Raw genomic sequence first — 13,237 nt, 5'->3', positions numbered from 1 at the left:
ATATACCAGTAAAAATAACAAAAAATGAAATTAAAGAGTTTAAGGAAGAGAGAAATGCACAAACAGTTTATACTGGTTCACTCTTAACCCAAGAGCTACATCCAGTTTCCTAGAAACCACTGGGGAATCCACTAGGTAATCAAATCCAGATTACATACACACACCACCAAAGAAGTGACCTTGATCCCCTCAAGAAACACACTTCCTTTGGCTCAGCACACACACCAAGAATGTTGATGTTAACAACCTCAAGAGCACACAACTCTTTAGAACGAATTACACTGTTACAGAATCAACTGAAATCAATATAGAGTAATCATATTCCACTTCTCTCTTGAATAACCAAAGCTCAAAGTGAAAACTCAAATCTTTGAAAAGCTCTTTGAAAAACTCAAATTTGTTTTTCTTTCTTCTTGTTTGTTATAAAACATTAACGAACTATTTATAGTATTCAAATCTTGGTTAAAACATTTAAAGCAGGAGCGTATTCAGTTATAAAATCAATTAAAGCTCATTTAACTAACAAAACTATTTTTGTTAGGATTTCAAACAAACAATCAGTTGAAATAGCGAATCAATCGGTTGTTTTGGTTTGACAGCAAGTCAACCATCCAAAACAGTTTTCAACAATTTCAAAAACACCTAAGTATAAAACAATCGGTTGTTTCGACTAAACAAGTTGTTTTTCACTTAGTTTGAAAAACACTTTAAACTTAAAAGATTTGAAAACACTTAAGCTTTATATTCAACAAAGAGTGGATTACAAATATAATCTACCCCAGATCCTATTCTAAAGCACAACAACATCAAAGAGCACCTCCAGCTTTACATCAAACACTACGATTTGGATTCTTCAAAGCTTGAACACACTTGATTCAACAATCTCCCCCTAATTGATGAAGACAAATCCCTGGTTGCTTGTGTTGGACTTGATTGAATCTGAAGCAGTTCCTGCAAAGCAAAGTTTAAGCAAAGTACAACATATATGGGAGAGGTTAGAGCAGTAAAACAAAACTTATGTTTTGCTTAAACAAAGTAGCAGCTAAAACCCCAAAACATCAGCAGTAAAGCAGCAGAATAAAGATCACTTAAACAAAACATAGAGTTTCCAGAAAAAATTCACCCACGAAAAAATCAAACAGTTTCACACACAAACGATCCTTCCTCTTAGTCCTGGCAGTGATGAATAAAAATTTATTGACAGTCTCGTGGGACGAATATGGGGCTCAAATCTCAGCCAAAACTCATAAGACACAGTGACGAACGTCTGGTAAAAATTTCAGACCAAAATACCCAAGGAGTATGGCGTAGTAAGTCCCAGACCGAGAGTGAACAAAACTGGTTTTCCGAAAACAAAACGTCCTGGCTTTTCTCCCCTTTATCTTCTTTTTGTGATTTGTTTATGGACGTGCCTCCTTACCTGGGTGCAAACAACATATGAAAGTACTTGTGTGAATATTTTCAGCGCAATACGGACCCAGAATAAAATTTTAGATACCAGGGCGAAATTTCAAAAGTTTTGGTAGAGGATAGCCTTGGTTTGCACAAAATTTCTGAAAAATACTCTGGAAATAGTTTTTTCCTGAAATTCCACAGAAGAATCTCCACTGAATTTGGGACAAAACGCGACAAATTTCAGGTCAAACGAATGAGTATAGACCCACGAAAAAAATCAAACAGTTTCACACACAAACGAACCTTCCTCTCAGCCCTACCAGTGATGAATAAAAATTTTATTGACAGTCTCGGGGGACGAATCTGGGGCTCAAATCTCAGCCAAAACTCAGTAGACACAATGAAGAACGTCTGGTAAAAATTTCTGACCAAAATACCCAATGTGTAAGGCGTAGTAGTCCCAGACCGAGAGTGAACAAAACTGGTTTCCCGAAAACAAAACGTCCTGGCTTTTCTCTCCCGTATATTCTTTTTGTGATTTGTTTATGGACGTGCCCCCTATCCTGGGTGCAAACAACATATGAAAGTACTTTTGTGAATTTTTTCAGCGCAATACGGACCCAGAATAAAATTTCAGATACTACGGCGAAATCTCACAAGTTTTGGTAGAGGTTTGCACAAAATTTCTAAGAAATTCTCCCAAATTAGTTTTTTCCTGAAATTCCACGTAAGAATCTCCACTGAATTTGGGACAAAAGGCGACAAATTTCAGGTCAAACGGATGAGTATTCACCCAAGAAAAAAATCAAATAGTTTCACATACAAACAAACCTTCCTCTCAGCCCTGACAGTGATGAATAAAATATTTATTGTAAGTCCCGTTGGATGAATCTGGTGCTCAAATCTCAGCCAAAACTCAGTAAACACAGTGACGAACATCTCGTAAAAATTTCAAACCAAAATACCCAAGGAGTAAGGCGTAGTATGTCCGAGACCGAGAGTGAACAAAACTGGTTTTCCTAAACAAAAACATCCTGGCTTTTCACCCCAGTATCTTCTTTTCGTGATTTTTTTTTGGACGTGCCTCCTTACCTGGGTGCAAACAACATATGAAAGTACTTGTGTAAATTTTTTCAGTGCAATACGGACCTAGAATAAAATTTCATATACTAGGGCGAAATTGCACAAAAATTCTGAAAACTTCTCGCGAAATACTTTTTTCCTGAAATTCCACGTAAGAATCTCCACTAAATTTGGGACAAAACGCGACAAATTTAAGGTCAAACGGATGAATATTCACCCACGAAAAAAGCCAAACAATTTGACACACAAACGAACATTCCTCTCAGCCCTGGCAGTGATGAATAAAAAATTTATTAACAGTCTCGTGAGAAAAATCTGGGGCTCAAATCTCAGCCAAAACTCAGTAGACACATTGACGAACGTCTGGTAAAAATTTATGACCAAAATACTGAAGGTGTAAGGCATAATAAGTCCCAGACCGAGAGTGAAAAAAACTAGTTTCCCGAAAACAAAACGTCCTGGCTATTCTCCCCCGTATATTCTTTTTGTGATTTCTTTATGGACGTGCCTCCTTGCCTGGGTGAAAACAACATATGAAAGTACTTGTGTGTATTTTTTCAGCGCAATACGGACCCAAAATAAAATTTCAGATACTAGGGCGTAATTTCACAAGTTTATATGTAGAGGTTTGCACAAAATTTATGAAAAATTCTCCCGAAATATTTTTTTCCTGAAATTCCACATAAGAATATCCACTGAATTTGGGACAAAAGGCGACAAATTTCAGGTCAAACGGATGAGTATTCACCCACGAAAAAAATCAAACAGTTTCACACACAAACGAACCTTCTTCTCAGCCCTGACTGGGATGAATAAATATTTTATTGACAGTCTCGTAGGATGAATCTAAGGCTCAAATCTCAGCCAAAACTCAGTAGATACAGTGACGAACATCTCGTCAAAATTTCACACTAAAATACCCAAGGAGTAAGGCGTAGTAAGTCTGAGACCGAGAGTGAACAAAACTAGTTTTCCAAAAACAAAACGTCCTGGCTTTTCTCCCATTATCTTCTTTTTGTGATTTGTTTTTTGACGTGCCTCCTTACCTGGGTGCAAACAACATATGAAAGTACTTGTGTGAATTTTTTCTGCGGATTACGGACCTAGAATAAAATTTCAAATACTAGGGAGAAATTTAAGAAGTTTTGGTAGAGGATAGACTTGGTTTGCACAAAATTTATGAAAAAAAATCTCCCGTAAGAGTTTTTTCCTTAAATTCCACGTAAGAATCTCCACATAATTTGGGACAAAACGCGACAAATTTCAGGTCAAACGGATGAATATTCACCCACGTAAAAAATCAAACAATTTCACACACAAACGAACCTTCCTCTCAGCTCTGGCAGTTATGAATAAAAAATTTATTGACAGTCTCGTGGGACGAATCTGGGGTTCAATTCTAAGCAAAAACTCAGTAGACACAGTGACAAAAGTCTGGTAAAAATTTGTGACCAAAATACCCAAGGTGTAAGGCCTAGTAGTCCTATACCGAGAGTGAACAAAACTGGTTTCCCGAAAACAAAACGTCATGGATTTTCTCCCCCGTATATTCTTTTTGTGATTTCTTTATGCACATGCCTCCTTGCCTGGGTCCAAACAACATATGAAAGTACTTGTGTCAATTTTTTCATCGCAATTCGGACCCAGAATAAAATTTCAGATACTATGGCGAAATTTCACAAGTTTTGGTAGAGGATGATAGCCTTGGTTTGCACAAAATTTCTGAAAAATTCTCCTGAAATAGTTTTTTCCTGAAATTCCACATAAGATTCTCCGCTGAATTTGGAACACTATGTGACAAATTTCAGGCCAAACGGATGAGTATTCACCCACGAAAAAGATCAAACAGTTTCACACACAAACGAACCTTCCTCTCAACGCTGACAGTGATGAATAAAAAATTTATTGACAGGTTCGTGGGACGAATCTGGGGCTCAAATTTTAGCAAAAACTCAGTAGACACAGTGACGAACGTCTGGTAAAAATTTCAGACTAAAATTCCCAAGGAGTAAGGCGTAGTAAGTCCCAGACCGAGAGTGAACAAAACTGGTTTTCCGAAAACAAAACGTCCTGGCTTTTCTCCCCCGTATCTTCTTTTTGTGATTTGTTTATAGATGTGCATGCTTACGTAGGTGCAAACAACATATAAAAGTACTTGTGCGAATTTTTTCAGCGCAATAGGGACCTATAATAAAATTTCAGATACTAGGGCGAAATTTCACAAGTTTTGTAAAGGATAGTCTTTGTTAGCACAAAATTTATGAAAAATTATTCCGAAATAGTTTTTTCCTTAAATTCCACATAAGAATCTCCCCTGAATTTGAGACAAAACGCGACAAATTTCAGGTCTAACGGATGAGTATTCACCCACGAAAAATATGACACAGTTTCACACACAAACGAACCTTACTCTCAGCCCTGGCAATGATGAATAAAAAATTTATTGACTGTCTCTTGGGACGAATCTGGGGCTGAAATCTCAGCCAAAACCCAGTAGATATAGTGACGAACGTCTGGTAAAAATTTCAGACCAAAATACCCAAGGAGTAAGGCGTAGTAAGTCCAAATCCGAGAGTGATCAAAACTTGTTTTCCGAAAACAAATCGTCCTGGCGTTTCTCCCCCGTATCTTCTTTTTGTGATTTATTTATGGACGTGCCTGCTTATCTGGGTGCAAACAACATATGAAAGTACTTGTATGAATTTTTTCAGCGCAATACGGACCTAGAATAAATTTTCAGATCCTAGGGCGAAATTTTAAAATTTCAGAAAAATTCTCCCGAAATAGTTTTTTCCTAAAATTCCACGTAAGAATCTCCGATGAATTTGGGACAAAACGCGACAAATTTAAGGTCACACAGATGAGTATTCACCCACGATAAAAATCAAACAGTTTCACAGACACACGAACCTTCCTCTAGGCTCTGGCACTGATGAATAAAAAATTTATTGACAGTCTCATGGGACGAATCTGAGGCTCAAATCTCAGCCAAAACTCAGAAGACATAGTGACGAACGTATGAAAATACTTGTGTGAATTTTTTCAGCGCAATACGGACCGAAAATAAAATTTCAGATACTAGGGAGAAATTTCACAAGTTTTGGTAGAGTATAACCTTGTTTTACACAAAATTTCTGAAAAATTCTCCGGAAATACTTTTTTCTGAAATTTCACGTAAGAATCTCCACTGAATTTCGGACAAAATGCTACAAATTTCAAGTCAAACGGATGAGTATTCACCCATAAAAAAAATCAACACAGTTTCACACTCAAACGAACCTTCCTCTCAGCCTTGACAGTGATGAATAAAAATTTATTAACAGTCTCGTGGAACGAATCTGGGGGTCAAATCTCAGCCAAAACTCAGTAAACACAGTGACAAACGTCTGGTAAAAATTTCAAACAAAAATAGCCAAGGAGTAAGGCGTAGTAAGTCCCAAACCGAGAGTGAACAAAATTGGTTTTCTGAAAACAAAACGTCCTGCCTTTTCTCCCCCGTATATATTATTTTTGTGATTTGTTTATGGATGTGCCCCCTTGCCAGGGTGCAAACAATATTTGAAAGTACTTGTGTGAATTTTTTCAGCGCAATATGGACCTACAATAAAATTTCAGATATTGGGCGAAATTTCACAAGTTTTGGTAGAGGATAGCCTTGGTTTGCACAAAATTTCTGAAAAATTATCCCGAAATAGTTTTTTCCTGAAATTCCACGTAAGAATCTCCGATGAATTTGGGGCAAAACACGACAAATTTCAGGTCACACGGATGAGTATTCACCCACGAAAAAAATGAAACAGTTTCACACACAAACGAACCATATACTCAGCCTTGGCATTGATGAATAAGAAATTTATTGACAGTCTCGTGCGACGAATGAGTATTCACCCATGATAAAAATTAGGGATGGCAAAGCGGGCCAGCCCGCCCCGCATTGGCCCGCCCCGCGCTTGGCCCACAAAAATGCGGGACGGGTTTCCCGCCCTGCAAAGTTATTGCGGGCTAGAATTCCCGACCCGCCCCGCATAAGAGCAGGCCCGCGGGTTTGCTGGCCAGCCCGCGGGTTTGCTGGCCAGCCCGCGTTCTTTTTTTTTTACATTTTGTTCTTAAAAAATTGTCAAATTAAACCTATATATTTATTATTATCAAACCTAATTTTTTTTCCTTCCTTTTCAAATATAGTCAAACGTCAAAACATTAAACATTAAAATAAATATCAAATATCACTATTCTTCCACTTCCAAAACATTAAAAATACCTAATTCCAAAACATTAAACATAAACATTAATTCAAAAACATTAAACATAAACATTATTGACATTCTTCCATCTCAATAACATTGGATGCCACCTTAGAAGAACTTTCATCCATTTTTTCATAATTATAATCTTCCCCGTCATCTGCATATATTAAAACAATGACAATTAATTAATTAATTTTTCATAAAAATAAGATAACTTTTGGCTCAATTGAAGGTTTGGTCATGGGTAACTTCTAAAATACCCTCTGTTTGCTTCTCCTTTTCTGACTGGTGTCTTGTTCCTTTATCGTGTTTGAAATCGATTTAATTGGCATGACCCAGTTTAGGGTGATAGGTATCTCTATTTCGATGGTTGTTGGTTTTTGTGGGCTATTGGGTTGGTGGATAAGGGTTGTTGTTCTTTTTGGCCCTTGTTATGGTTGCAGTGAGTTTGTATTGGGTTTGTTTTGAGTTTGTACGGGATTGTACGGGTTTGTACGGGTTTGAACGGGTTTTTAGTGGTAGATTTTTTTGTCTCTCTCATCTTATTGGTTTGGGAGACCTGAGATTTGATTCATATTATATAGGTATGTATAGGGTTGAACCACCCCTTAAGTGGTTCCTGTTATTCAATCCTTATTGCTGATAAAAAAAAACAATAAAAATAAAATAAAATAAAATAATCGAATTACCTTCAGAAAATCCATGCTTCCAACTAGAAGTACAAATGATTGCTTCCAAGTTTTCAGGCAAAAGTCGATTCCTATACTTGTTAAGAATTCGAGAACCAATGCTAAATGCAGATTCTGATGCAACTGTGGTTATAGGGATGCTCAACAAATCTCTAGCCATTAAAGCAAGATCAGAAAAACGTTGACTATTATTTTTCCACCAATCTAACCCATCCATCTCCTCTGAATAGTCAAAATCCAAAGTTGGTTCATCCAAATAAGTGTCAAGTTGTGACCTTCCAGCTTTATTAGCTACTTGAAGCTTGCGCATTTTTAATTCCTATAATGATGTAATAAGTCAGTATAATGGATTGCTGTAAAAAAATTAAAAATGAATTAAAGTGCATTAATAAGTATTATTAAAGTAAATAACTTACATCAAAAAGACTTGGTTTAGACATAGATGATGAGAATGAAGATTGTCCTTGCCTTTGCTTTTGAACACTTGATGATGTTGTGAAACCTTTGGTAGAATATTCAGCAAAAAGTTTGTATAATTTTTCCTTGATCTTTTTCAATTTTAGTTCCCAAGTAAGTGATTCAATTTTTTCAAAGCAAAATCCCAATGTTTCTAACTTCATCCTTGGGTCTAAAATTGCACCAAATGCAAGTACAACGCTTTATTCATCCCAATATTTCTCAAACTTTACTATCATCAATTTAGCCATGTTCTTAATTAGTACATCTTCATCCTTCACATTTTCCATCAATAAACGCTGAATTCTCCGAACTTGTAAAAAATACAAGTTGGAAGTAGGATAACTTGTAGCACAAATCAAGTTAGTGATTTCATAAAAGGGTAACAAGAACTCACAAATTTTTCTAGCTCTCTCCCACTCTTCCTCTGTAGGGCAATATTTATAAGATTCATCAACCAAATGCAAGCTTCCAAAAACACGTTGATATTTAAGAGCACTATTAATCATCAAATATGTGGAGTTCCATCTTGTAGGGACATCAAGACACAACCCAGATGATGCATCAATATCACTAAACCTTTCAAGGCATTGTTTAAATTTCACCATTCTACTTTCCGAACCCCTCACATACTTGATGCTATTTCTAATTTGGTCCAAAGCATCACCAAGCACCTTTAATCCTTCTTGAACAATTAAATTCAATATGTGTGCACAACAACGAACATGAAAGAATTCACCACCACATATCAAACCATTTTGAAAAATAAGTTGCCTTTTTAAAGTATTTTGGAGAACATCATTAGCAGAAGCATTATCCAAAGTCAGAGAAAAAATCTTTTTCTCTAGTCCCCAATCTTGTAAAAATTCATTAATTTTCTTAGACAACTCAAAACCTATGTGAGGGGGAGGCATATGACAAAAGTTTAGTAGCTTGGTATTTAACTTCCAATTCAGGTCAACAAAATGTGCAGTCAATGATATGAAACCCTCAGTATTAATAGATGTCTATAAATCAGAAGTTAAGCATATCCTACTAGGAATGGAAGCAATCAATTCCTTAAGCATTATTTTTTCTTTCATATACATTCTCCCAATATCAGCCTTAACAGTGTTTCTAGAAATCATAATTGCATCAGGACACAAGTAGTTTATCCAAGTCCTAAGTTCGGGATACTCAACAAATTTGTAAGGCAAATTGTGGCTAATAACTAGATTAGACAACAATTCCCGATGTACAACTTGATCTATTTTTTTTGCCTTCAACTTTCCCTGCATATCCAAAATCATTTGACCCACATCTTCAGATTTTCTTTTAACACATTTCATAATATGACGATTTAAATGAGAAGTCCCATATTTTCTTCCGCAAGTTATATATATTTTGTTGCAGCTATTGCACTTTGCCCTTTCTTTTCCATCCTTTCCCTCCTTAATCCTAGTAAAATACCTCCAACAATCAGATGTGCTAGTCTTATCCCTTTTCTTTTTTTCAGGTTCAACAGTTTCAGATTGTTTCTCAGTATTATCATCTTCAAAGTCACAAAGAGGCATGTTACATTCTTCATCCATTACAATCAATTTGCAAATTAAGATCCTGTTGGAAAATATAGAATCCCTAATTTATATGCAGATAAACCCAAATACCCAATTTATATCAAAATTTCAAAAAAAATAAACACAAATCCCCAATTTACATAAAAAATTCAAAACAAATAAACACAAATCCCCAATTTATATCAAAATTTCAAACAAAATAAACACAAATCCCCAATTTACATAAAAAAATTCAAAACAAATAAACACAAATTCCCAATTTATATCAAAACTTCAAATCAAATAAACATAAATCCCCAATTTCTATCAAAACTTCAAATCAAATAAACATAAATCCCCAATTTATATCAAAATTTCAAATCAAATAAACATAAATCCCCAATTTATATCAAAATTTCAAACAACATAAACATAAATCTCCAATTAATTTGTAGAAAAAAACTTGCCTTGTGTGGTGGAGAAGGAGTGGCGGCAGTAGCTGCAGCAATGGTGCAGTGCGGAAGTGATCAGAGGCGACGCAATGGAGCAGTAGCGGCGTGAGCAAGCGGAGTCGCAGCGGTGTTGCCGAAAGCGTTTGTGTGTGGACCGTTTGGGAGCAGCAACTGAGCCCCTGTGAGATGTGAGCGCGATTGTGTTGTGTTTCTTTCTTTGAAATTTTGTGAAAACCTAATTACGTTGCCCTGCTGCTACTAAGTGCCAATTTTTTTTTCTTGCGGGTTTGCAGGCCAGCCCGCACGGGTTGCGGGCTAATGCGGGGCGTGCTAATGCGGGTTAGCGGGTTGAAAAGGTTAACCCGCACCGCGTTTTTTACCTGCGGGCCGCGGGCCGGCCCGCACGGCCCGCCCCGCTTTGCCATCCCTAATAAAAATCAAAAAGTTTCACACACAAACGAACCTTCCTCTCAGCCCTAACAGTGATGAATAAAAAATTTATTGACAGTTTCATGTGACGAATCTGGGGCTCAAATCTCATCCAAAACGCAGTAGACACAGTGACGAACGTCTGGTAAAATTTTCATCACAAAATACTCTAGGAGTAAGGCGTAGTAAGTCCCTGACCGAGAGTGAACAAAACTGGTTTTCCGAAAACAAATCGTCCTGACTTTTCTCCCCTTTATATTCTTTTGGTGATTTGTTTATGGACGTTCCTCCTTACCTGGGTGCAAACAACATATGAAAGTACTTGTGTGAATTTTTTCAGCGCAATACGGACCCAAAATAAAATTTCAGATACTGGGGCGAAATTTCACAAGTTTTGGTAGAGTATAAAGCCTTGGTTTACACAAAATTTTTGAAAAATTCTCCGGAAATAATTTTTTCTGAAATCTCACGTAAGAATCTCCACAGAATTTGGGACAAAATGCAACAAATTTCAGATCAAACGGATGAGTATTCACCCATGAAAAAAATCAAACAGTTTTGCACACAAACGAACCTTCCTCTCAGCCCTGACAGTGATGAATAAAAATTTATTGACAGTCTCTTGGGACGAATCTAGGGCTGAAATCTCAGTAGAAACAGTGACGAAGGTCTGATAAAAATTTCAGACCAAAATACCCAAGGAGTAAGGCGTAGTAAGTCCAAAACCGAGAGTGAACGAAACTGGTTTTCCGAAAACAAATCGTCCTGTCGTTTCTCCCCCGTATCTTCTTTTTGTGATTTGTTTATGGACAAGCCTGCTTATCTGGGTGCAAACAACATATGAAAGTACTTGTGTGAATTTTTTCAGCGCAATACGGACCTAAAATAAAATTTCAGATACTAGGGCGAAATTTCAAAAGTTCTGGAAGAGGATAACCTGGGTTTGCACAAAATTTCTGAAAAATTCTCCTAAAATAGACTTTTTCTGAAATTCCACGTAAGAATCTCCACTGAATTTGGGACAAAACACGACAAATTTCAGGTCAAACAGATGAGTATTCTCCCACGAAAAAAATCAAACAGTTTCACACACAAACGAACCTTCCTCTTGGCCCTGGCAGTGATGAATAAAATGTTTATTGACACTCTCGTGGGACGAATCTGGGGCTCAAATCTCAGCCAAAACACAGTAGACACAGTGACGAACGTCTGGTAAACATTTCAGACCAAAAATACTCAAGGAGTAAGGCGTAGTAAGTCCTAGAACGAGAGTGAACAAAACTGGTTTTCCGAAAACAAAACGTCCTGCCTTTTCTCCCCCGTATATATTATTTTTGTGATTTGTTTATGGATGTGCCCCCTTGCCAGGGTGCAAACAATATTTGAAAGTACTTGTGTGAATTTTTTCAGCGCAATACGGACCTAGAATAAAATTTCAGATACTAGGGTGAAATTTCAAAAGTTTTGGAAGAGGATAGCCTGGGTTTGCACAAAATTTCTGAAAAATTCTCCTGAAATAGTTTTTTCCTGAAATTCCATGTAAGAATGTCCACTGAATTTGGGACTAAACGCGACAAATTTCAGGTCAAACGGATGAGTATTCACCCATGAAAGAAATCAAACAGTTTCACACACAAACGAACCTCACTCTCAGCTCTGACAGTGATGAATAAAAAATTTATTGACAGTCTCGTGGGACGAATATGGGGCTCAAATCTCAGCCAAAACTCAGTAGACAAAGTGACGAATGTCTGGTAAAATTTGCATCACAAAATACCCTAGGAGTAAGGCGTAGTAAGTCCAGACCGAGAGTGAAGAAAACTAGTTTTCCGGAAACAAATCGTCCTGGCTTTTCTCCCCTTTATATTCTTTTGGTGATTTGTTTATGGACGTTCCTCCTTACCTGGGTGCAAACAACATCTGAAAGTACATGTGTGAATTTTTTCAACGCAATACGGACCCAGAATAAAATTTCATATACTAGGGCAAAATTTCACAAGTTTTGGTAGAGGATATGATATGAATCCAATAGCAAAGAAGAGATGATTCTTTGACATTCTATGGAATCAACTTGAGTTGGAGATTGAATAGGAACTTTTAATAGAATTGGATCAATGTTCTATAATGAAGAACTCACCAAAACTAGTACCAAAACCCAAACTCACATGGAAGTTCCATTTCTTGTCAATTGAACCGATTAAAAGATGTAGAAATGCAAATGAACCGATTAAATTGCATAACAAATGAAATGAACCGATTAAAATGCTTCAAAACTGAAATGGACAGAACAAATCCAAGGAGAAAGAAGATGAACCGATTGAAACATGAAAATAAGCAAGAACACCGAATAGAAAGCAAGAAAGGAACCTAAGACATGTTTAGGAATTCAAATAGGCACGGAAATGGAATGAGAAGATGGAGAAGAAAGAGGACTTATGTGGTTGTAGTTCTTGGTTGATGAACACACCACTTGAAGTGTGAATGCTCCAAGATAAGTGTGCAATGCCGCCACTTGAGAGAACCAAGGCACTCAAGATGAGACTAGGAAGAGGAGAAGACAAGTTCTCACTACACTCAATCACCAATTTGGGAGAGTTTTGATACTACAAATTCCAAATTTGCATTATGAAGGACCTAAGCCCTCCTTTTATAGGAGCAAGGGCTGGTCATGAAGCTTACAAAGCTTGTACCACAAGCTACCCAAAAGTCTCCTAAGCTAACGCCTATAGTGACTTATGAAGAGTCACCTTCTAGAAAATTCTAAACTAAAGCCTAAAGATGCTTTACAAAAGAGGTATCTATGGTTTTCCTATAAGCACCTTCCTAAACACTTTTCTATATTATCTACAATTTTATACAAAAGAAACTATAAAGAGAGATATTTAAATGAAGCCTATTCTTGAAAGCCTGTAGACTTCTTTGGCTTTAGGCTTGATCCTCTCTTTATTTTATAT

The 13,237-nt window shown here is 36.8% G+C and overlaps 1 protein-coding gene across 1 annotated transcript; it reads right to left on the bottom strand.

Moving 5' to 3' along the window:
- Positions 1 to 8,874: 8,874 nt before the first annotated feature.
- Positions 8,875 to 9,438, bottom strand: LOC137819187 (zinc finger BED domain-containing protein RICESLEEPER 4-like). Its single transcript, XM_068622961.1, has one exon. The coding sequence runs from the start codon at positions 9,436 to 9,438 to the stop codon at positions 8,875 to 8,877; it is 564 nt and encodes a 187-aa protein (XP_068479062.1).
- Between the last annotated feature and the right edge of the window lie 3,799 nt (positions 9,439 to 13,237).

This window comes from Phaseolus vulgaris, chromosome 10 (assembly GCF_000499845.2).
Source record: "Phaseolus vulgaris cultivar G19833 chromosome 10, P. vulgaris v2.0, whole genome shotgun sequence".
Classification (NCBI taxonomy): domain Eukaryota; kingdom Viridiplantae; phylum Streptophyta; class Magnoliopsida; order Fabales; family Fabaceae; genus Phaseolus; species Phaseolus vulgaris.
Note: the sequence above shows the minus strand (reverse complement) of the source record. Positions and strands in the feature narration are given on the sequence as shown.

What these genes read in the sequence shown, in the direction of transcription:
- LOC137819187 (XM_068622961.1), bottom strand. Translation starts at nt 9,438, where the DNA reads ATGGATGAAGAATGTAACATGCCTCTTTGTGACTTTGAAGATGATAAT.